The sequence below is a fragment of the Cyphomyrmex costatus genome, unplaced genomic scaffold (assembly GCF_001594065.2).
Source record: "Cyphomyrmex costatus isolate MS0001 unplaced genomic scaffold, Ccosl1.0 scaffold296, whole genome shotgun sequence".
Taxonomy (NCBI): Eukaryota; Metazoa; Arthropoda; class Insecta; order Hymenoptera; family Formicidae; genus Cyphomyrmex; species Cyphomyrmex costatus.
The window spans coordinates 694,317-720,315 of record NW_017277082.1 but is presented as its reverse complement, the minus strand read 5'-3'; the positions used below and the strand labels follow the sequence as shown (position 1 = coordinate 720,315).

The window sequence follows — 25,999 nt, the reverse complement described above, 5'->3', positions numbered from 1 at the left end:
TCTCTCTCTCTCTCTCTCTCTCTCTCTCTCTCTCTCTCTCTCTCTCTCTCTCTCTCTCTCTTCCACCTTTGCTGAAGATCACGCTGGCGTGTAATCAGGGTTAGCTACGATTCTTATGCTAATGCGATACGAAACTAAGAATGCCTCGTTGAATATACGAGCAGTCAGTGATTACGAGAGAACTATCCAGGAATTATGTTGAGAAATGTGTTGTTACTTGTAACGTTCATTAATGTCAAAAAAGTAGATTTGGTAAAAGTAAATTAGAAGAATTTAACTTGTTAAGAAATCAAATTTGTTCTTCTGGAAAATTGATAAAAATCTCGTCACACGAGTATAATTTTAAAAACGTATTTGGAGGATCGTCGTATTAAAATCACTTTACTTACATAGTATGAGGTGCGTTAGATTTTCCGGACAGTTCTAGTAGTATAGTTGAAGTTTTCTTTTGCGAAATAAAGTCGTCTAGTTAGGAGTTAAATGACAGATAGACGACGGAAATCGTGCGATTATTCAACCGTTGACGAAACGACGAGTCTTTCTCAACATATTTCAGGAGTCTTCTCTTTGCTTCTGGTTCGTGGAAGACATTCCGATTTCCATAAGCGACGTCCGGCGGAGACGTTTAAACGACGACAGGCCAAACGTGGGTAATCCACCGTCAAAGCGCACGCGAGCACACGATCCAATAAACGATCGACAGTAGAGCGTCCCTTTGACGTGTGTTCATACATGGCTAAGCGAGACCTCCTTTTGGGGGACGGTCGCTGGCTAACGGAAGGACCGACTTGTCGTCGAACAAGTAAGAACATACAGGTCAGTGTATACACACATACATTCACACAGAACGTCGCTATTATGAAGACACTCTCGCCGGGCAATATGATCGCAACTTATGAGCATTCCGTGTGAATCGGCGTATGTTCACTGTCATGCGGGGAAGATGTACGTACAAGTTCACACGTGTAGGCACGAACACAAGCGCTCGTTCCTCCTTACCGCCTCTCGTAGATTTTGCGTGATACGGGGAGGAGGAAGAGTCCCGCGGAGGGAAAATCCTTTGGGCAGCGAAGCTTGGATAATCGCGCTTCAAGCTATAGATGCGCCTCTCCCCGTCGCGGTAAGAGAGAGAGAGGAGAGCTTTGCTGCAATCGCAGCCTGCCCATCCACGTGGAAATCATAGCTCGCTGCGGGAGCCATCGGGATTCGAAATTGTCCGGAAACGCTTGCCGGGCTGTTCTCGGCGGAGTTCTCTTTTCTCCCTCCCACAACGTAGTAAAGGGATGGGTGGTAAGAGGGGTGAGACGGCCGCTAGCCGACTGCCTCTTCGGGGATTTGAGCGTAAAGAGACCTCCCGGAAGATTGTCTGAGGATCTCCTTGTAATTCGATGGCGACGTTCGAGAAGACGCGCCCCGCGTCGATCGGACGCAGATCGAAATCGAGTATACTTGAAAAAAGTATTACAATCACCGAGGAATGAATTTAAAACTAAATAAGTGTCGCAGAAGGTAATTACTGGTATTGCTAAAAATACCAAAAAAATTATATGTACAACTAGATTAAGCAAATGTGTAATTTAGTTTTTAAAAAGTATAATAAAAGAGCTCTTGATAAATATTATTCAGATCGAGAGACAAAATTGTTCAAATATAAACTTATCACTAAGTTTTCTTTAAATTAGATTTCGAAAGTAAAAAATTGAATCTGTTATAAAATTATATCTATACTTTAAAGATGTGTATCAGGTGTATAGTATCTGCAAAGTGACTGAAATTGAAAATTTATACCTTCCGTATAATACAATATACATATAAAACAGTTTAATAAGGTCAATATTTACATTGAACAATGAATTTTTATAGTTTGAACGAAAAATTTTTTATTTTATTAGTTTTTTCAAAACATATGTCTCAATTATTAAAATAATATTCTTATTGAAATAATTTTTTATTCAGGTTCTAAATCACCGACAAACTATTTGTAGATATTATATTTATTAGAGGAGACGTAGGTCGGGGTTGTCACGTCTTTTGAATAAAACAAATTTTGAACAAAAATTTACAGTTCGAAAGATGATCGAAGTATTAAGTAAAGCATTTTTAGAATATGTTTTGTTATAAGCATGAAGATATATGTATGTGTGTGTGTGTGTGTGTGTGAGTTTTCGCTCAGACTGGCTCAGAGCGCGAGACTGGCCGATCAAAAATATCAAGTACGACATAATAAATGTATCCTCGTCGCGCGTATTTCGTTTAAAATTTCTCACGGTATGTCTACCAAAGAATCTGAGAATGATCCCCTTAAGGGTGAGGGACCACGGGTACAGGAAGTGCGATATCGCGAAATCTACCGGCGAGCAGCAGCAGCAGCGGTAGAAGCAGTAGCAGTTCGAGGTTTGAGGTTCGCAGACTCTCGTCGTATGGGGACGGTATTGGATGTCATCACGAGAGAGATTACGTGCGGCTTTGAAAGAGCCCCCTATCTCACTTCCACTTCCATTCACCCTTCTTCCTGCGCTCTTCATCCACCAGCGTCGATTCGCGCGTCGCTATTTCAGCTACTCCTACTTCCTCACCGTTCGCGCGATGCACGACGCACTTTCAGTGTTCCCCCTCCCCCTCGGTCCTCTTCAGCAACTCGGTCGGGGTAGGAAGAACCCCCATACCGAAAGGCGCCAGCTCTCATATCCCATTTGCCCCTATTTTTCATAAGCGATATTAGAATCTATCATCGGTGCCCGACCAGACGCTCGCCTCCGCTCTAGAAACGACAGCTATGAAGGTGGTAGGTATCGATAAAAAAGATAGAGAGAGAGAGAGAGAGAGAAAGCTCCCCCTTCTCCCGATTATCTGCGAGGTGGGGTCGCGATCGCTGACGATTATCGACCCCATTGGAGTGGCGAAGTGAATGGATCCAGACTTGTGCCGATCGCAAAGCCCGCTGTGCTCTCGACAGCGGAGAACGGTTGAGAGTCGAGCTGCCCTATATATTATCGCGGTTGCCGCGATATTTCATTCATCGCGACCTCTCGATCTCTCCACCCTTCTTCCCTGTTCAGTCGATTTTCAATTGGGCATGCGCTCCTCGAGCGATCTCAATAACGTTTCCATCTCCTCACCCCTACCGCGTTAGCAAAGTGCCGCGTAAAAATTTCTTAGACGCGTCTATTTTATTTGAAATCGAAGGCTTTTAATCTTGATGACCTTCCACTTCTACATTAAATTTTGGTAAGAATGTGAGGAGTGCGCTAGCAGGATTTATGGGACCTTCGTTGTTCCATGAGTTGGCTCCTTCTCACACTTTCATGCAAGAAGGAATATAAATAAGGAGATGGATAAAAATGAAAAATTTAAAGATTGGAGAATGAATTGATTGATATCATGAAAATAGCTTCAGTTGATTAAATTCACATTAGTGGATTAATAAATTATTAAACTTATTTGACGATTGATTAATCTCTTTCTGAGAACAATTTTTGTTTCCTACTTATTATTGGCATACGTATGTAATAACCACATAAGCATTTTATTAGCACTGTGACAAATTTTTTTCATTAAATGAAACAGATACTTTGTCTTTTATATAAAAATATATATTTTATAAAAATATATAGTACGTACAGTTTTAAAAATTAATTACAAGATCGCAATGGAAAACAAAATTTATGACCATTAATCATTTCATAAATGTAAGAAACTTTTAGCGCAACGTTTAATCTCTTGAGGTTTCAAACGCGCAATAAGGATTACTTTTTTAACATGCACTTTTTTATTTTGTTCTCTCCTAATCACGCGTTCCTTCATGTTTCGTAATAAGTTCTTTTATGCGAATATCGATCCGCGTACCGTGAATTCGCAAAATGCCGTCACGATTCGTGTAGGCAGCACATATCCGGAAATTTATGTTATTTATCTTCCCCCGTATTTACCACGACTTGCGATTTACCGTGATTACTAATTATAGCTTCAACTCGGGCTCGTTAATTACCTCCGCGCCAGCGGAATGGCGACATTATTGACTCGTTAAATAGGATAGTTTCAGATGTATTTCTGACACATTTGCACGTAATGAAATTGCAACGGTTTTTTTCGTAACAATGTGACATGTTAAAGAAAGAAACGAGAGTAAAAGTGTACTTACCTCTATGCCTGTTAGTTTGCTTATCGAACATCAGCATAGCATCTTCGATCTGAAACGCAAAAAAGATTGGGTTAAAAAAATTGTGTTTTAATAAAATATATAGTTTAATCTAATAAATAATTTACAATTTAATCTAATTGAGTTAAATAACCCGGTTTAATTTAATTCAATAAAATTGTGAATTAGATTAGATATATGTATATTATATGTATATTGTATATAGTTAGTTTAAACTTCTATATTGATTTTATTTAATTTATATACTGTTTATTAGCATTTATAAATTTATATACCTTTCTTAATTTCTTTATGTTGATTAACTCATAATAACTCATAAAAACTCGTATAATTAAAATTCAAGTTTGTAGTTTTTAAATATTTATAGTGATCTTTTCTCACGATGAGATCAAATCAGAATTATATTGTCGGATAAGGAGTACAGTAAACATGCAGCTTTAGTAAAGCATCTTATTTAGTGAAGCCGCTGTCATAAATTAAGCGGCTTACTGACGATCGAAGTAACCTATATTTGATATAAGACCTCATAGTAAACCCCTGGGCGTGTTAGAGGTGCAAAGCACCCTTGTCAAAGCCTCAGAAATCGTAAATGCCGTTATGGAAATGTCTTGCGCGATACATATATAAAGGATATCTCCAAGAAACTTCATCTCAGTGTGACGAATAGAAGAGAACATTGTATGTATATCGAATATCAAATATTTTTGATAAATCATTTCGTATTAGTGGCAAATATTTAACAACATATATCTACAAATAGCAAGTCTAAATGTCCAGGATTAATATTTTATTTTATGGTCAATTCTATGGAAATCATTCATCAATTGTTTTTCTCCACAAATTAAATAAACGTTACAAAATGAAATTTCTTAAAAAAAAATATATATATATATAATTCTGATCATTTAATAAACTTATGACGATATTATTAATTCATGTAATGTGGTTACGCTATGTACAATCAAATTACGTATATTATTAACTGTGAATAAAGTTAATATTATGTAGCTACAGTATAATTATTATATGAGTTAATCGCACACAATATTATCATAAATTATAATCAATATATTACAACTAATAGCCTAAAATGAAAAAACTATCTTGTTCTTTATTTTTTTTTAACTAAAATATTAAAAGAATTAACGAAGATTTAGAAGTACAATATTTACGTCAGTTAAAGAGAGTAAGACTAGTCTTCTTTGGAATTACTAATACTAAATAATAAGTGTTATTAGAGTTGATGTTATCTATAATATGTTCGAAATGATAAGATTGATTTTTAAACAGTTTCAACAACGTCAGTTCAACGACGAATAAGATCTCTTGTATCTTTACGAGAACCGCGTACGTATCGTAAAGCACAGCTGGTCAGAGATTTACAGAGCATGTTGCTGAAGAGGAAGGGTTGGTAGAAAGTGGTGAAGGGCTGATGGCTCTGTATATGGTCGAAGCGCGAGCGGAGCTCTAGAGAGGCGTAGGAAGCGCTAGTAGGATTTATGGGACAGGAGAAACAATAGGGATTACCCTTCTCCCCTTCGTTGTTCCACGAGTTGACTCCTTCTCACTCTCACACGTAACAGCAACTATCGATAGTCTACAGCATTAGAACAGCAAGCGATATTCTTCTTCCGACGCGATGTTTGAGTAAAAGACATATGAACTTTCGTGTGTACTCAATAAATGTATTTTCCAATATACATGTTAGTTTTTTATGTTTGTGTTTTAAATATAGAACGTTTACATTTTTTAAGATTCTCTAATTAATTAAATTTAAATAAGAGCCTTTCTCTTCCAAAACAAAACGGGATACTATGTGAAAATACTATTAAAAATATTTAACATGAGAAGATCCAATATAAATTAAATGAGAAGAATAAGAAGATTAAATTGCGGGAATGGAAGTGACTGATTTATAATTATAAATTTATATTTTAATTGACATCCGTGAATAAAAGTATCGATATAATTTTGATTATATTTTAGTTGGTTGATTTAGTGTATCGATTAGTTAACAATTAATAAATGTTAAGCACGTAGTAATAACGTTTGTCACGTTTCCGTTCCGTCCTCTCGTCCTGCTATGTAATAAAATTTTAATGAAATTCGCGCAACGATCGCGCCGCTCGGCTGCGGCAAGAAAGTCGCGGAAAAATGCCAAGGGAATCGAGTGTCTTAGCTGACATTTGTTGCGACTTTTATTTTTCAAGGGGTGGCATGCCTTTTACGAGGGGGTTGACGGCAGCGGGAACAAGAACAAGAGGACGGGCGGTCTTTTAATGAAAACGCAAGAGGCGTCATGGCGTAAGATAAGACCGCCAGCGGAAGAGCCATCCGTCGTTATCTACACCTTTTCCACCCTTTTCTTTAGCAAAGTGTGGATGTCCTTTCATTATTCCTTAATGCTGCAGTCTTTGTTGTGGCTGTTATATTGATGCATTCTCGCGGCGGTCGAATCAGTTCGAGTCTTTCGTTCGATGTTGCGAATTCTCGCATCGCCGTCAGCGACAATGGCTTCGATCAAGAACGAGATTTCTCCATTCCGATCACTACGTGAGAAAAATACGTGAAGTTTCCTTCTCTATCGACTTCGTTAGCATTTCACTCAAACGGAAGCATCGTTGAATCTTTGAATTTGCCTGCCTCTTTTAATGGTTTTTTTTAATTTATAAATCTGTTATCCACACGTTTAACAACGTGTTGTTATCTTGATCCTTAAAGTGTGTGTGTGTGTGAATGAAATCATTCTTCTTTTAAAACAAACTATAGTTACTTCGTCGGAGTGTATTCACTAATGACTCTCTCTTTTTTTTTAACACGGAGATCCTCGCAAACTGGCAATCATGAATTTCCCTCATTATCTCGAATAATTATCGCGGGTCGCAATACAGTTTTGCGGGTTTCACATGTATCGTTACATTACGAGTATCTATTTCCTGCGATATGTAATATTCAGCGCGCGGCACATTATGCATCTACGTATTTACTTCATTAAAAATACATTTCCCGGATGTGTTTAATATTGATTCTATATAAATTAATATAATTATCGTACGGTGCATTACCAGTAACGTCGAGCACGAGAGATAAGCGAATATTATATAAAACGCTTGTTATTTTACTGTCGTTTACGCGCGATCTGATTTTCTGCATGATAAATTCTCTCTCTCTCTTTTCTCTAATGATTCCTATATTACATTTTCCTTAATAAATTGAGATCATCTTGATGTTTTCTTTGTAAATGTAGTAAATACGTACTGGAACAAGAATAAAATTTAATACATTTATTACATATTATATATACATATATATAAAAGCGTTAAAAAATAATTATTGTTTGGACATTTTTAATTATAATTAGTTCCTAGCGTTATTTATAAAATTACGTATATTATAAATAACATTAAAAGCTGATCTCAATCAATAGTATACATACACATAAAAAATAATCGTAACTTTCATCCATGTAACTCTATACTCGTATGTATTTAATATCTCACTTCTATTACGAGTAATAAACAAAAAAGATTTATCGGGGGAAAACTATTACTCAAATAATTCACCTGAAAAGTTGTGCAGTTACAAATATTTCTCATCGGTGCAGTTGGTTTATTTGGCTGCAATAACTTTTCGAAACATGGAACTCGCGCAGATAAGACGTAAAAAATGGACGTACTTTTCCTGGGTACCAATCTACTTTTGACAAATGGAATCGGTATCCTCTTCCAAAGAAAGAATAATTCTGTCAAGAATAGAAGAAGGATAGAGAATCTTGGTTTGCACGCAGATTGAAATTCCAAAGACACGCCGGTGTAACCTTAAGGAAATGGCGATAACGGGAAAACGTAACGCGAAGTAGCCTTGTAACTTCCTAAACTTCTTCCCTTTACGCTAGTCCGGAAAATACGTAGTACGGAAAGGTTATCGAAGAGGAGAAGGAGAAGGACGAGGAAGTGGAGGAGGAGGAGGAAGGTAGGGAAGACAAGAGTCGGCGGCGTCGTCCCCGGAGAGCAATCGAGTTCTGGTGAGTGGGCGAGACGTACCTTATTACAAGTTCGATTCTACTGGTGTTACAGCTCTCGGTGGACCGAGCTGTAGATTGCTGTCTTACTGCCCTCGCCCTTTATATCGCGAGACCTTTCCTCCGAGGTAAAGCCGTGTCATTTCCCTCGTCATCTCTTCATCGTACTGACGCTCACTTTAATCTTTTCGTCTTCCCGTTCTTTTCTGACCAACTAGTTTAAAAGGGTTAAAAATTGGGATCAGCGGAACACGTTTGCGAATCGCTTCTTGCGTTTCGACCCTCTATAAACGATAACTTGCTGATGAAGTCTTTCAATTTATTCATTTTAGAAAAATATCATTTTATTTTCGAATAGTGGAAAAAGCATATGTTTATTAATTATCGGATGCACAAATTGTTATTGTCTGTCATAATCCGCTTCATTGGTGCTCCATTGTAAAATAACAGCCTGGATGCGCCTGGATCGAATTTCCGACGCGCAATTATGTACAATAAAGAGATAGCCAAAATAACGTAGTGAAAATGCTCATTTTTCCGCGCTAATGATTATTATTAATAAGCATTGTTGAGAAGGAAATGCAGTTGACTCTTTTGCGATATAAACACCATGTGAATAAAATTCTGTTACGTGAATATAAAGTGGAATAAATTATTGAAACGTTTGAGATGACAAATTAACGTATCGTTATTGCGTACACGTAAATAATTTCGTCTCACTCTTTCGAGGAAGTATTTTTGAGCTTTCGTCTTTTACTAAAATATTGTAAAAAATCTTTAAAAATAAAAGAAAGAAATACTCACTGTTAACATAATAATGCCGCTTAGCAAACTTTACAATTTCTATATATTTGCAATTCATCTGTTGATTATGTCCAGCGTTTTATTGGATTTCGCTTTGCTACTAACATTTACCGGTTTACCTTTACATTTCATGGTAATCCTCGGGAATACACGGAGCATAAAATATTTGCATTAAGAAGAGAGTAATTAGAAAGAAGAATTAAGACCAGTTAAGACAATGATTATGAGAAGTTCATAGGGATGATTCGTCTTGTTAGTCTAACAATAAGTATTCAATAAGGTAATTTAAACTAATTAGTTCAATATTTGTGAGAAGATACATCATCATTTTCTGTTTTAATAATTAAACAGCGTATATCGTTGCGCGGGCTAATAATTGTCATCATATATGTACATTAAAGTATTGACTTTAATCTCAGTATCTGTAAAAGTTTGTACATATTTAATAAGTTTGTACACATATCTAGCCTGAAAATCTCTCCGACAATACGTAAATCTCCTGACATTCGAAAATGTGAGAGAGATATTCATGACGAATGTGATTTATAAAGAAACTCGCGTACTTTAAATCAGAAAAAGTGAACGATCTATTTCGATGAGTATACTTCGGTCAATTTATCACGTTACAAAATTCCACAGTCCGTGTATTCTGTACTCGTGCACCACATGCGACTAAACTGCGAATCTGCGCTTGAAAGCTGGAAGTTATCTCAATCGATCGCGACATCGAATCGAACGCAACGAACCGAAACGGTGATTCCCATTCGAACTTGTTTCGTAGCTTCGCGATCCGCGTTGCAATACGATACACGCTTCGAGTGCGCATACGTGCATACACACGCATACGCCATCCCAAGTGCACTTCATGAAACTTATCACCAAAGTTCACAGAACCGGATACTTCAGTAACACGGGCTTCGGTGTGCTTAAATTCATTTTCGAACGCAGAGCATCGAGTTTCCATAACCCCCTTCCCCCCCCCCCTGCGTGCGGCTCGTATTGTGTGCGCCGTACCTTTTTCATTTTGTTTCGCTCCTCCGTTCCTCGCTTGTCCCGAGCTCCCTTTTCGAAGATAAACGAGAACGAATGCGCCGCGCTTCGAGAACGCTCTCCATCGAGAAGTTTTTTTTTCCTCCCCCCCCCCAAGTTGATTAAAGGCCGCGCCGCGACCCGCGCTAGAATTACAAAGTCGGATTCTATTACCTGTGTATATGCGGTAAAACAATCTACGGTCGCGGCTCATTTGCAGCGAAATTGCGGTTCGCGACATTGTCGACGCACATTTCAAATTAACGCACTCATTGCGGAAATATGTGTGGAAAAATGTAGTTCGGATTATTAAAAGAAATACTTTTTTCCTGTCATGCATAATACATCATGTTATATGAAATTTCTGTATTAAATGAAATATATGCTAAATCTTCTCTTTCGTCAATAGTTGGAAAAAATAGAAGATTAATGATGTCGTTTTAATATTATGTGGAAGTTTCTAAAATCGCGGAGTCCATTACATTTCATCACGTTACTCATTCAGCGTTAATACCCTAATCCCTGGGCGGAGAGAGAGAGAGAGAGAGAGAGAGAGAGAGAGAGAGAGAGAGAGCAAGTAGCTATTTTGTTGCAATGTCACCAACTTAATCAAGGTGTTTTCGACCGCTTCAATTTCACCGTCGTGTTCCTCCGTGACTCATGCGATTTCGCTGTTCAGTCGGCCTGGGGTTGAATAATGACCCGGGAAGGGTGAGATAGGGCGAGGAACTTAAGTAGCTCGCGAATGGACATTCGGCAAGAGGGTCGATCCGGTTATTCGACAACACGTAAGTCGACTCCGCCTTCGTTGGTGTTCCCGGGACGGAGGGAAAACTTTCCGGGAAAACTCCAAAGCGTTTCCAACAAACAAATCGGCCTCATCGCCGACTGTTGCTGCCAAAGTCGCTGTCACTTGCTGCTCCGATACTCGATCGATGTTCAACCGAACTGTATTACGGAGAAACGTGTATTTGCGCAAGCTGGAAAGAGCTGTTATCCCGCGGGGATAACTTTCACGAAAAAAGAGAAGGACTCTTTTTTTAGCCCTTCCTGAACGGAGCCGTCCTCTTCATTCAACGATTGGAATGGATATAGTAATACCTCTCTTATACCAACGCGGGGGATAATGATGGCTCTCAGACCGACAGACATCTGCCTGCTATTTTCAGATAAAACTGTTGAGTCGTGCACACGATCATCCGAGAAATATCGATAACACGCTGCGGGCATATTAATATTGCCAGGAATCTCGCAGAAGCATCAAACAACAAGTATCAACCTATTGGATAAATGTTTGGCATCGTTGCGCTCTCGCGCGATCAAACCACTCGATGCAACCATAAGTAATTACGCGTTCAATATCCTTTTTTCTTTTACATGTACTGCACGAATATATAGCAACGTATACGATCTATGAATAACAGACGATCATGCTACATACAGCTACATGTTCAACGCTAGATAAAACTCACAAGCAAATGACCACATGTAGCATTGAATGTCAAATGTGAATGCAATCCCATTTAGCACGCTAATTGTGAAGTACGAATATGGGCCACATTTTTCTCGATATAGCTCTTTTATTTGATGTGCTATATCCGGTAGTCAATACCATACTCAAGAATTCTAATTTATAGTTTTAATGCTTTATGGAATTTTTTATGCTTTTTGCAGGGATTGATATCTTTCGCACTGAATAATTGATACGTTAACCGATAATTATTTAGGACAAGAGTAGCTTGTAAAATAAAAGAACGCTGTAAATATCGGACATTTCGTAACTACGTTACTATTATCTGAGAATAATCAAGACATGCATAATTATATTTGAATGTCATTTTAAAAGTTCATACGAGCGTTTAAAATTGCATCGCCTCTACGAGAATTCCTGCTCGAAGGGTTCTCTATTACCTCTCGTCTCCCTAAGATCGTAAAACGTATTCTCGGCGTTTACAGTGCCACTCGGACAAGCGTCGGTTGTCTACCGATGGTCCCTTCCGAAGAAAATACGATCTCTCTAATCTTCGAACGAGGTAACTTCGCCTTTCGCCCTCCAGCTACACCCTGCCAACCTCTTTCTTACGCGACCCGCCCGAGCATCATTTGTAACCTCCAACCCTTCCAGACATTAGCGTTGGAACGTTCCGAGGGTTGTTTTAAGCCTCAGCCACGTTCAAGTACAGGAAAATGATCAAAATATTTTGCGGTATTGAGAACAGACATATTTAGACTTTAATGAAAAAAAGAATTCCAGAAAGAAATACATTTTAGTATAATTTTATTAATCGATGATATATCGTGATATTTTATTTAACAATGTTATAATTCAATTTACTAACTTTCTGATAAAAGTTACCTCTTGCAATATTTATATACGAAAAGGATTCTTATAATAAAATAAACTGAAATAAAAAAGTTTCTGGTAGTTTTCTAAAAATAAGAAATTATTGCGAAAGGATAAAATGGATGCTCGGTATTAAAAAAAATTTAATATCGTTTTCAGAACTGACCACTAAAAAATGAAAGAAAATGACATAAAATATCTGCTCTCATATTTCAACGTATCTATATATGTAAGAATTTCATCATAATAGTGAATTCAATTGAACGTACTGATGCCTATTAAAGTCATCATACACTGACCTAATCGGAGTATTAAAGCAAAATGCAAATACTTTGAATTATAAAGTATAGTACGTACTTTACAGTACAATAAAGTACTGTGAGAATGTTGCGGTAATACATTATTTATATTAAACACATACCATTACACATCAATTTGTGTATGATAGCTTTAATGTGTGCGCATTATACTACGGAATTCGCTCTAAATCAAGTGTATCTTTGCGTATATAGCGTGAGCTTTACTATCATATTTGACGTAAAGTATAATCATCCAGTAACTATCGTTTAATATCAAAGAAAAATTTGAATAAAATAAAAAATATGAAAATATGTTTTCAAAATAAAATAATGAAATAATAAATTCAAACAAAATGTACTTTTAAATCTAAATTAAATTAAAACGATGCACAAACTGAGATAAACGTACATTTCTGATTAAATCTAATTTTAAAATAAATTTTTCTTGAATAAATCTAACAATAATTCATGAAATCAAATAGTAATAGATTGACTAATGAGAATCAGTAGATATCCGTCAGGTACACAATATATAAATTATTTGTAAAAATATTTTCTAATGATTCAAAGATGACATTAGAGTGCAATAGGGAATATTTCGGTTAAACTTTTAACCACTATCAGCAAATAAAACACACATCCTAAAGTAAAGTTCTGTTTATACGATCAAGAGGCTCATTATATTATATGTTCTCTATAGTTGATGCATGATCTTTCTAGTCTTTTCTAGTCTTTCAAGCATGATAAAAAATAATATTTTACATTAAAAGTAAAAATAGAAATGTTTTTGGTGTCAATTTCTTGACTGCGAACTCAAACACGCTGTACAATTTTTGTGGTTCGAATTTTGTTTAAGCGCGTCGAAATGCGCAATACGCAGCTTGTCCACATCGCGTTGTAAACATCGGAAGATCAATGTTACTCTGACGTTGCCCGACGATGAATACCTCTGGCTAATCCGTTTTATTTTCGTACAAAATTCCGTCCTGGCATCGGCATTTCGCCGACCGACTCCGCATTACGCTATGAGCAGATATTTACGTCACGCTAATGAAATCGTCAGCTACGATCGTGAAGCTCACGCGTCAGTAATGAAAAACATCGTAAACGCAAAGCGTTTATAAACCGATCGAGATTGATCGGAGCCGAGCTGTGAACGGACAAACAGAATGCGAGTGTTTCCGATCGCTGAGCGAAATAGCGGCTGACCGGAAGCTGCTGCACGTATAAACAAATCGTTTACAATCGGTACAGGGATGTACGTTTGTTGGTGAATGATGTAAAAACACAACTGCACAAATCCACCCTCTCCGTCATCATCCCTAATTATTCTCCGACTCTCGTGCGTCGCTAGGATCGTTTTGCCGTTAATTTCTGCGTGAATGTTTCGCGCACGAATAGATCAATCGAAGCGCTTATGCTCGTATATTTCGCGTACATTCTGTCGGATTGCGCATAAATAAAAATACTCAACGAGATAGAGAGAAATATAATAGTTTATTCATCGGGAACGATTGAAGGTCCATTTACGGTACATGATGCGTTGATCCCCCTCCTGGGACCTCTCTGATTTCCTAACCAGGTGGGTACCAGTTCGTAACCCGCGACGTACCAGGCACGAGTGGGACCATCGACGGCGGCGGCCCTTCGCGCGCGCGGTATCAATGTTAGTGTATCTTATATATTTCTCCGCGCCTTTCGCCTCCACACGATAATTCATCGCGTCGCATGTTCCGATCGTGACGTTCAAAGTGATGCAGCAGCGGTTGAAACGGGAATCGAGCTTCGCGCTGGATTTAGAACATTCGCGATAGTCAAATAGGATTTGTAATTGCATCAATCATTGTTGAGAAAAGAAATCAAATTTGACGGTAAAAACAAGTAAAAGTAAAATCATTATTTATTTACATAAACTAATAAAAATAAATCAGAACCCGAACTTAACTTAATTAGTTTTATCAGTCAGAGAAACAAATTAAGAAATTAATTTACTGTTTTCTATGACTGAGACGGTGACTAAATTAAGTTTAAAACGTTTCGTGATTTGTTTTTATTAATCTATGTAAATAAATTATTACGTTTCATTTGCTTTTGCTCAAATTTCACCTTTCTTTATTATTTATTACTTAGCTATTATACAAAACGAACTAATTTGTTATCATTTCAAAATGTGATATAATGGATATCTTTTAAGAATCGTTCAATCTTGTTCATCAAAAAAGGCATTCTTTAATGTTAGATATATTATATCACGTTTTTCTATTCTCTGTTTTTAATCCCGTTTTCCCGGAAGACTCTCATATAATTTTATTTCGCTATTTCGTTCATATAGGAGAGACAGATGACTTTAGATAGAACCAGGTAAACTCTTGCGCGTCTCTCAGCCATTGTTAAGCACTCATGTACAACGTGTAACCAAAGGTTCACGTTATCGGATATCGTTTTCCGATTCACTGTCTTGGCTTAAATTTCCATGCAAGGTAATGGAAGTTCCAGTGAATACTTTCCATTCTGCATCCAAATTCGCGAATAGCTTGTCATTAACTCTCCAGTATGCACAGATGAGCGTTTAATTCCACAACAATAAACAAGTTCTCAATCACAATCGAGCGCATGATTTGCATTCCTCGTATTTTTAGCATCACTAAAAATAATTCTCATTAAATCTGCTGTGGCTCTTCACTGTGGACAAATGCATAAAAATAAATTGTTTTCTTTGCACATCACTATTCGATAACAGAATGATAAAACACAAATTTTATGTACATATAGATATATATAAATAAACAATTTGTAGATAATTCATAAATTAAGAAAACATTCTACAATACATTTCATCAGTATCAAAATTATCACATGACAAGAAAACAAAACTTGTTTTTACGCGTGCAAGAATAGAATTTATATATTTTTTGACATCGTAGACAAATATGCTCGTTCTACATAGAATCAGCTTTTAAATTAGACTTATACAAATTTGTTAAATTGCAGAATAAAAAGAAAATTTCAATAATAAATTAATAACTTTATTTGAATTAAAAGACTTATTTATTTAACTATTAAATTCGAGTATTTTTCTATATAAAACAATTTGAGGAAAGAATAATTAATTTCGATATTAATTTTTATAACTATCAAGTTATCGATTAGTTCGATTTATACAATGGCACGAAAAAGAAAAGCAACATTCGTCTGTGATTTAAACTGATCCATTGTATTTTTTGGATTATTTTTGTCAAAAAATACTGCAGAGAGAAAAGAGAGGCAGCGGCCGATACCGAATTTCAGAAGAATACATGTGGGTATCCGCCCAATCGAACGGAATAATGCAAGCGCTATAACGTTTCCATTCGTTTGAAAATGCACGTCCGACTATACTATTGTTTAAAAAATATGCGGCTGTATTCACGGCGAACTGTGCTGTATGCAAACATTCGCGTTGGATTATCATTCGTAGTATTCAGAATCGCTGTTAACTTTTGCGAGCGCTGTTTCGCTGTTACTTTAGTTTCATCCCTGTTATAAATCAGATTACAATTGAACCACGAGTATGTTCTATATTTATCTTGAAGATTTGTTTTGTATTACACAATAGGGTATTTAAAAAATATGTGTGAGGGTACACATAATCCTCAACAGCTATCTCTCTTTCTTATATAAAGGTATCATTAGAATTCAAAGAAAAGAATTAGTAAAATGATCTGTATAAAACAGATATTTTAAGAAATTTTACTCACTATACAAACATTACGCGAATACTAAGGCTTTTATATACATATAAATATCTTGATTACTTTTATATAAAAGTAATTCAGTTATCTTTGCAATATTTTAAGATGTTTATTAACACTATGAAATTTAATATCAATGTAATTAGTGACATTATTTTCAGCTTCAATTTACAATTGCAACTCAAATCCGATAAACTGAATCGATGCATAGTTTACAGAACGAAAAAAATTGCACATTTATATATGAATATTATTAAGCAAAATCCGCTTTAATTAAAAATAGCATTCTTTCTCTTGTTTAATTTACTATTGTCGGTTCATCTTCTATTTATAATAATTCAATTATTTACTAATTTTGTATGTGTGTGAGCTTTTTTATAATCTTTTTTAAATTTAATTACAAAATACAATTTGTATAATCGTTGGATTTCGTCTGTCGATTAATTAGTTATTCGAAGAGCTTCGCTAAGGTTTTGTAGGATTAGTTACGGACTTCGGAATAGGTGCTCATAGTGGACCGACCAAGCAGCACGAGCATCGCGCGCATCGTCCGCTCGCAAACTTCAGTAAACAGTTTAGCCAATGTATATTAAGACGCTAACTTTACCACCAATTTGCACAAAATGCTCGTAAACTGAACTAGCGTACCACGTGCTGCGCGGCCTCCAGAACTACCGCGGCTGATTTCGTCGTGAGTCCGTCGACAGAATGTACAGAGAAGAGAAGCAGACCAGAACTTTCGCTTAAGCCAAGAATAGCGTTAAAATTTTTCACGATGATATTTTCTCGCAGATAGTGATTCAATATTATCGTGAAAAAGTATCTAAATTCTACTTATTATAAACAATTATTGTTTCATTATTCTCTCACAATCTGGATTTAGATACATATCTATGTATTTCTATCAATATCCTATTTTAGTTACAAATTATTCCATATAAAAAAATAATAAGACATTTGATCGGTTTTTAATACCTGCGTTTCTCTCATCTTACGTTCTTAATACATTAAATTCTCTTATATGAAGAATTCTAAAAAATTCTTCAATAATTTTTCGGTTTCTTATCTCTCATGCAGAATTCTTTAATAATTTTCCAAAGGATATAGGCATTTCCTAAAAGATACCTATAAGATATATATGATAATTTTATACTTTTAATTATTCATAAAAAATGAATAATGTGCTATAAAATGGATAAAGTTTATTTAGATTAAATTAATAATTATAAAACTCTTTCTTTCTCTCTCTTATTCTAATGAAAGCTAATTTACTTGTGTAAATACGTCTTTGACGTATATAGCAACTCTATTGCCAACAATTTTATTATATCTTCTTCAATCCTTACAAGATCGGTCTTGGAGAAACATAGACTCCAGACAAGGGTTCGTGTCTAGTTAGGGTAATACTATGGCATGGTTGTCTTTATTGTCACCGCAGAAGAGACGAGTTTAACTAGTCGCTGATCCGTGAAGGGGTCAGATACAGGGGTTACAGTTAGGGGGCTGCATTTCGTAATCTTTAGGGGCTTCTTAATGCCATTACTTCTGGTTTCGTACCAATAGAGATCGGTAATGTCTTTACCGTTAGCTTAATTATGTCTTTATTAAACTCTCGATATATTGAACACAATACATACGTTTCCATGTATTATTTATTAGGAAATTGAATCTTTAACGACGGAACACTATTTCTCAATTTCTTGAAAAGATTATCAGCGTGTCGCTAATAAAAAGATCTTTATGATATATTGTATTTCGCGCATCTTCCGTATAAAATGATAGAATGATGTATATAATAAATAATGAAAATACAATAATACTTAATTAATATAAGAAATAATATAATCACATACATCGTACATTAAAATTATAAACTGTATTATATCTTTAAATAAATATTGCCATATAGCGTCTCGTAAAATTTGTCTTAAAGTTTAAGAGTATTAGTTTCTGACGAATATGTAGGCGATTTCATCGATCAAATGTTATCTCTTTCTTTCTCTCCTTCCCTCTCTTTCCTTCTCTGCAACTTTTTAATTATAAAGTTTAAATATCTTTTACTAATTAAGTCTCGTTATTAAAATTCTGTTAAAATCTTCTAAAAGCTGACTAAAGAATAAGATTTTATCATATATTTGCAGCGCGGAAGTTTAATTTCTCGGAGGTTTTTGATTCTCGGAAGGCTAACCAATATTCTAATTATTTTCAAATTCAATTTATACGAAAGTGTAAATTAGTAAGTATACGATTATGAGAAAATTTATTAATGTCGTGAATTTCACGTGAATATATTCATTTTTATTCCATTGTAATCGATCGAAGTTAAGACAATCCGGACAGAACGTTTACCGTATTTTCATTTGCCTCCCGTTCCACAACGAAATTGTTTATTCAGTATACGTCAACTTCGTTCTACGTCGGCCATAAAAGGATAATCGTGTCCTTCTAGACTGATCCACAGACACAATGCGCGCTCGGTGAGCATTCTTCGAGGTACGTAACATGAAGTATTCAACATACGACGGCGCCGTATGTCGGCTGGAGCATCATCGCTTAAGCAAAGAGTACTACAAGCGCGAGCATGTTCTGGGGGTTGCGAGGAATGCGAAAAAATACGCTTGAACCTTTTTAGATTTTTACAAGATGAGAAAAACATTTAATCAGAGATTACTGTTTTATGAGCTAAAACGTATGATAATGATCTACGTTTATCATATATAATCGTGTATTATACATACACGTACAAATCGTTCTCTTACCTCAAATGTGACACAAAAAAATGTAATTTTCTAGTTATTGCAATGAGTTAAGAGATAAAAATTATTCTATCAATCACCAGAAGTAAACTAAGAACAATGAAAGGGCTTAATGAAAATAATTGAGAATTAATTCCGCTAATATATTACGCAAAAAAATTATAAAAACAATATATAATTTAATAAATATAATATCTAATTATATACATAGACGTTTCGATTTACTTTTGTATCATCCTCAACAATAAAATAAATTCAATAATTATCAGTGGATGTTCTTAAATTATGATTCCTGCCATGATGTCAGGTGACAAAAAACTCAAATCGAAGTACTCTAATCTAGTTAGATGGCCGGATGGAACAACAATTATATATGAAATATTATACATCTTATACTATAATATGACATCAAAGATGATGGAGCTTCGAAAGATAAAATAGAGAAAAATAAAACTTTTTTTAAAATCCGAAGGTGTTAAAGAAAATATATAATAAACACGTTAACACATTAACATACATATATGTATAAAATATGAATAAATAATCATCATTAAAGTGAAATATTTTGAAATATTTTGAAATATTTTATGTCGCTTTTGTAAATAAAGAGAATTTTCTACAGAGAACATTTAGAGGTAAAACAGTTTTAGTGATCGAAATTAGAAGAAAAAATTGTTTTATTTTGATTTTAAACATTCTGACCAATCAAAGTAAATAAAGTTGTTGGTGATATTTTGTCTTACGTATGTTCGAGTTATGACTTTTTATGAATTATTTCGGATTTGATAATTTTGTAAGATATTGAAATTATATATTGCAACTTAAAAAAGGTGGATTCTTTAAAAGTTATAAAACGAAAATGATAAAAACAGTCATGTTTTTAAAAGTATATTCTTTTTGATGAGAATTATTTGATTAGTCAATAATTTTGTGTTAAGTTAAAAAATAGTTTTTCCTCTTTTCAGTAAAATTTAATTTTTTTAATTGTGCCACTTTTGAAACAAGGGAATAAAATATCACCGAATATTATTTCTTCTTCACCAATATTCTTAAAAATAAATCAATAGTATATACTTTATAATATGCACACATGTATGTTACTTAAATACTTTCATAGATTTCTAATCTTATCTATTTGTATGTCTCTTTTAAATCTCATTTATTCTGTTTCTTTCATCTTCTATAAATATTTTATGTTCATTTCATATTCTTTCTTTTTTTTTAGGATTTTTCCAACACTTTGCTTGTCTCTTCTCTATCTCTTTGTGTACGCTTGTTTCGAGTTTTATCACACCAGTATCGACCATGGGTATTAGGTTTGCAGAGAATCGCTCGTAAAGTCGCGGTACATCGATAATTCGTAGCACACGCGTTTGCCGACTTACGTATACGCACACGCACGTGTGTACCTGCTACGTGCACCGTGACTTTGCATTAAACATCGGTCCGATCAAGCCACGTTCGGAAATCGAGCCACGCTAATAATGACAGCGATAGTAACTGCGATCATGGGTGTTCAACTATGTGCGTTACGTTTGCATATACGTGTGACACACAAGAGCATATTTACGTTCTGTTTAGAAGTAGTATATGTGTACTAGCTATATATATGAGCTATCTTTGTAAACCCTTCTGGCTTCACAGAGGAGCATAAATTGTTTGTTTATATATGTCGCATAACATTAATGCAGGTACAAAAAAGCTCCAAGGAAATAATCTGGATTTTTTTCGTACGTATTTAAATCTTTTCTCTTCCTCTTTTCTCACTAATTTAGATTATAAAAGGTCTTACTAAGAAATTAATGAGCAATCTCTAATAGTAAAAGTATAAAGTATTTGAACGCAAACAATTCCAATGAATTAAATTTTATAAAAATAAATAAAGAGAATGAGAAAAAAGAGTGAAACAGACATGAAAAAAAAATCTTTACATTTTATCAAATTTATATAGAGACCACTGTTTATCTCATTCGAGATATTTAGTGTTAAAAGATAAAATTGCAAATTTCTTATGAAAAAAATCTTATAAAAAAGTCTTCTAGAATCAATAAAGTCGAGAATAAAGTATATAAAAATCATTAAAAACTGTCGCGATCAAAAAGGACAAGACAGTTCAATGTATGTAAAGAGATTACAAATCGAAGTAGAGTATGGAGAGGATAATAGGGCGAAGTTAATAGAGCGTTTGAAACGTTTTACAAAAGTAATTTCTTCCATATTCCAGCGCACAATATATTGGCGATTACGAAAAATCGTGAGGATACGATATCCAAATTCCGGCGGGGCAATGGAAACGAGGGCAGCGAAAATTTTAGAAAGGGTAGATTATGGCACGGAGTAAACGATCGACATATATAGGGTAACAGTCGGGTATAAGTGGACTCCAGGGGGATGGTACAAATGGGAATTTGGTCTGGCTCTACACCTCATAAATTTGAGTTATTCCCGCGGCCTCGTTTCCTCTTTTCTTTCGTCCCGCCTTTGCCTCTTCCCAATCCGACTTTGCCGTCGCGTTCTTAAGGATTCTCCACAAAGTGAGTTATCGTCGCCCTTAGCTTCGGCTTCAGGCAGGGGGCTCACTCTTCCGGGGAAAAAATATTAGCAATGATACGTCCGATATTTCACTCGCAGCTTGAGAGTAAAGAGACACTCGGCGCGTTTTCGGCGTATGAACGTCACTCTCGTAAACAACGAGAAACGTGACTGGAATATTTCCGAAAATAAGAAAAGAAGAGAGAAAAAAAGTAATTCGTTTTATTTTGAACACACACACACACACTTTTCCTCTCAAGAGAACATTATAAAATGATTAAAAAATAATGAAAATATGAAATGAGATATAACGAAATTAAATAATAACTTATAATGACACATAAAATGGTTTATACATACATATTAATTCGTCATGTAAATATTAAACTCAACAATTACACAATATTAATAAATAAATGAATTACTTGAAACCCCGTATTTTCACTTTACGTTATATATATATATAATACTTTATAGGAGAATGATATAAATGATGTAACGCCTTTTATGTAAGAATAAAACTGACCATACTGCAGTATAGTATCCAGACTTAATTGCAGCAATTTTGGATGAAATTAACTGTAGGTAAACAAGTTCAAAATACACGATAGATCTTGTAACAACGTTATGAAAGTTGAATGATGTAAACATTTACATACTTGCAACAGCAGTAAAATTAGCTGTATGAAAGAAATTAATCCATCACATTTGTTGGCTTATGCAAAAATAATATTGCGATTGAAATAACAAACTAAATATAGTCTTTCCTTCAGTTTTCGCCTTTTTGCGAAATGTGATAATGCTAAATTGTGCGCGCGCGCGCGCGTGTGTGTGTTTGTGTGTGTAAACAATATTTTTAATAATACACATAATTTGTTCAGTTAATTAAGATAAGCTAAAATGAGTTTAGAGTGTACTGTTAATGCCAACAAGAGTAAACTTATGTACTTGGTACATAAGGATTAAATAACCCCAGGCCTTGTTAGGGTTTGTTGGTGATCAAGTTAATATTGACATTTGAATCTGCGTCCTGTTACTTGCCGAAACTTAATCCACATTATAAGAACATCTAATTCCTTCCATAAAAAGAAGAATTTCGTAATTCTCCAAATGTCGGATTCGCGTGGATACATAAATAAAAAAGAAGGAACGAGTGAGACAGAAAGTTTTCTCTAATCTATGAGACAAAAGTGGCTGGAAAACTGGCTGGAAAAAAATCGTGATGTTAAAAAAGCGTAAGAAGATATTTATTGAAGTTCCTATTAGGGGCCTATTTCTAACTTTTAACGACTGCAACGATATCGTTATATTATCATTGCGTAGATTTTGTATACCGCAAAATAGCTGCGGAACGATATTTTAACGATATCGTTAGAGTCGTTAAGAATTATAGAATAGGTCCTTTAGTGTAGAAATCTGCTGATATGTTCTGTTCACTGATTAGTGAAGACAAACAGTTGCCATTGACGAAATAAACGTAAGACGATAACGAGGACAACACCGACGACCGATGACGCGATGAAGAGACCTCTTTCTTCTTTTCTTCTTCTCTTCACCAATTCGTGTAGAGGGCTAACTTTGCGCGGGTAGTAGCTCGCTCTCGCGAGTACTGCGGACTTTCGCAATCTTTTTAATTGTATTGCTGCAAAAGTCGGTGATAGAAAAGTTCGTTCGGCTACTCACTCGGTTGCCCATTCGTAGAGAATCCTTTCTCGCCGTTATTTCTTCCTTTTCGCTCTCTATTATCTCTTCTTCTTCGAGTCCACCTTCGTCACAACGGTTACTTCCGCTTTCCTCTTTACTTAGTTCCTACTTCTTATCCGAACTAACTAAAGTAAACAAGGATACACGGAAAAATGTCTCGCTAATTTTCTAGGTGCATCTCGCGAGATCTAATTTGCCACTCATCGTTCGTAAAAACTGTGAAATTCGGCACATCTCTCATTATCTTTTATACATAGGGCAATGCATATGATGAATATTATGTAACCTACTTACACTGCCTTCCCACATTAAATTATTGTTACATAAAATATTGAATTATTGTATTATCTATTTTCTTCATCACACAATATTTTGTCTTCATAGTATAAAAGTTACACATTGCAATGAAAAGCAGAAAAAATATTATCTGTAACAATGTCTGCAGTAGTAATCTCGCAAAGAGATCATAAAAAGGGAATCCGTTATCAATAATTTCAATTACCTGTTAGAGAGAATTTATTGATAATCCTTATCAAAAATCATCCTGTATATAAACCTGGTATTTAAATGAGAAAACGCGTCATCCTTTATGCATTCCAAGGTTAATTCAGTTTATGTTTCGCGCCTCAAAGTCTTTTCGAAGCTTTGCAATCTCCGGAAGTTTCAGTTGTGAAGTCGCAGGGTGGTGATGGCGACGAAGTCAGTAGGTATTAGTCCGAAGAGGACGCAGAAGCGGAGCTGAGAAGAAACGATGGAATGGGGGAAGAGGAGGAAGTGGAGTTAGGCGAGGATGCTTTTATCCTCCCCACGGGCAACTATCCTAACAACACCTGTATCTCGTCGACACCTGTAGCGCACCAACTCTCTTCCGAGGGGAACGGAGGATAGGGAATGCCGGGAGTGAGCGAGGCCGGAGGGATGAAGGGGATGAGCGAAGGGGAGAGAGAAATATAATAAATTGCGGCCACGAGCGCAGAAACAACGGGATAATAGTGGAATCGGCGGATTATGTGATACACCGAAGGCGAAGCGAAAAGCCATTCTTGTACCTTTTTCGATATCGCGTTCTCCTTGCAACATCGCGATACGCATCCGCCTCCCCCCCCCTCTCTCTCTCTCTCTCTTTCTCTCTATCTGTCTTCCTTCAATTTCCTACCTTCTTTACCCATCTTACTCGTTGCGCGTATTTTCAATCCAAACGATAAGCATTTTGCATGATACAGCTATAACCGTTCCGTTATGAAATTACATTTATAGAGAACTCACTAGATTAAAGAGATTACACCGTTATTGGGTTTTGCTGAAACAAGATAAACGTAAATTTACGAATTACTTTGAGATCTCATTTATGAGAAATTTGTTTCGGCTATTCTTTACGAATTTCTTTACGAGTTTCAATGAGGTTACAGGCTCGATCAAATTTGTAATAAAAACTCGCTCGTTAAATCGCTCCTATTTACTTTCTTACTTTTCATTGTTTTTTTTAAACAAGCATTATTCTTAATTTTGATATCTTTTGTTAAATGCGAGTTTTCAATCTTAATCCAATTTAACTTTTAATTCCGTTCAATTAAATTTATTAATGAATAGCAGTCTTTTGAAAATACATATATATGTTGCTCTCGATTTAAAGTATTTAAATATTTCGACCTGTAGAAATTATTATATTTTTAATGCTGAATAAGTCATATCACATATTCGTATTATATTTTATTTTTCAACATTTTTTTAGATTTTTAGAAGTAGTATCGAAAAGTATAGGATAAATCTCTATAGGATGATCTCAAAGTATTAATTGATAATTTTCAAATCACTAGTTTTTTAATGTAAAAATTGCAAGCGGATGTCGGTTCTTGCAAATATCACTAGAGATAATACTTGATGGGTGCGAATAATACGAGCGTGCAAACGTGCAACGGAGAGAGATTGGAAGAAACTGCAGGAGAGGGACGAAAAGGAGGGGAGGACATCGGACGGTCGCCGCAACATACGTCGAAAACAGAGTAACAAATCATAAGCGGGTATACGATGGTGCCAGTGACCATTGGCCGCAACGAATAATAGACGGGTATGGCCGATGTCGAGTATCGATACGTCGGACAATCGAAATGAAGGGCTGCACACGGACCGTGAAAGCGGACCTGGTGGCCATCCCCCGACGAGCGGACGAGCAGAGCGGCACAGCCGGGATTGCTATCCGCCTGGATGCCAAACCAACCTCCCCTGCCTCTACTCCTCTTTACCTCTCTACCGACCCCACCATGTCCACACCCGCATGGGACGCGATTCGATTGCAAAGCGTACCGACCGACCTTTTCTATCAGTTAGTAACCATCTCCTGCCGACTCTACCACCCTGTATCTCGTTTTTTTCCCTTCTCTTCCTCACGAAGTCTTCTATAGGGTGTTCCAGGCTTATCGCGACCTTTACCGTAGATAAGAAGAACGGTGCATTGCACAGTCAAGACGTCGATACTTGCCGAGTCGCCTTACTTTTGAGATGAAGCATTCGCGATTTTCGATTAAATTTTAAAATATGTAATCTTGGTCTCTCGGCCTCTTTTCGACCGTATTAAACATATATTCGACTCAGATTATCGAGCTTCAACTCCCCGGAGATT

The 25,999-nt window shown here is 35.8% G+C and overlaps 1 protein-coding gene across 2 annotated transcripts in view; it reads right to left on the bottom strand.

Moving 5' to 3' along the window:
- The window catches only part of Rbp6 (RNA-binding protein 6), a 652,248-nt gene that overhangs the window by 117,911 nt on the left and 508,338 nt on the right, over positions 1-25,999 (bottom strand). For both annotated transcript variants that reach the window (XM_018541612.1, XM_018541613.1), the window contains one exon: positions 4,142-4,190. In XM_018541612.1, coding sequence (XP_018397114.1) covers positions 4,142-4,190 — 49 coding nt within the window. The remainder of the gene's footprint in view (positions 1-4,141; positions 4,191-25,999) is intronic.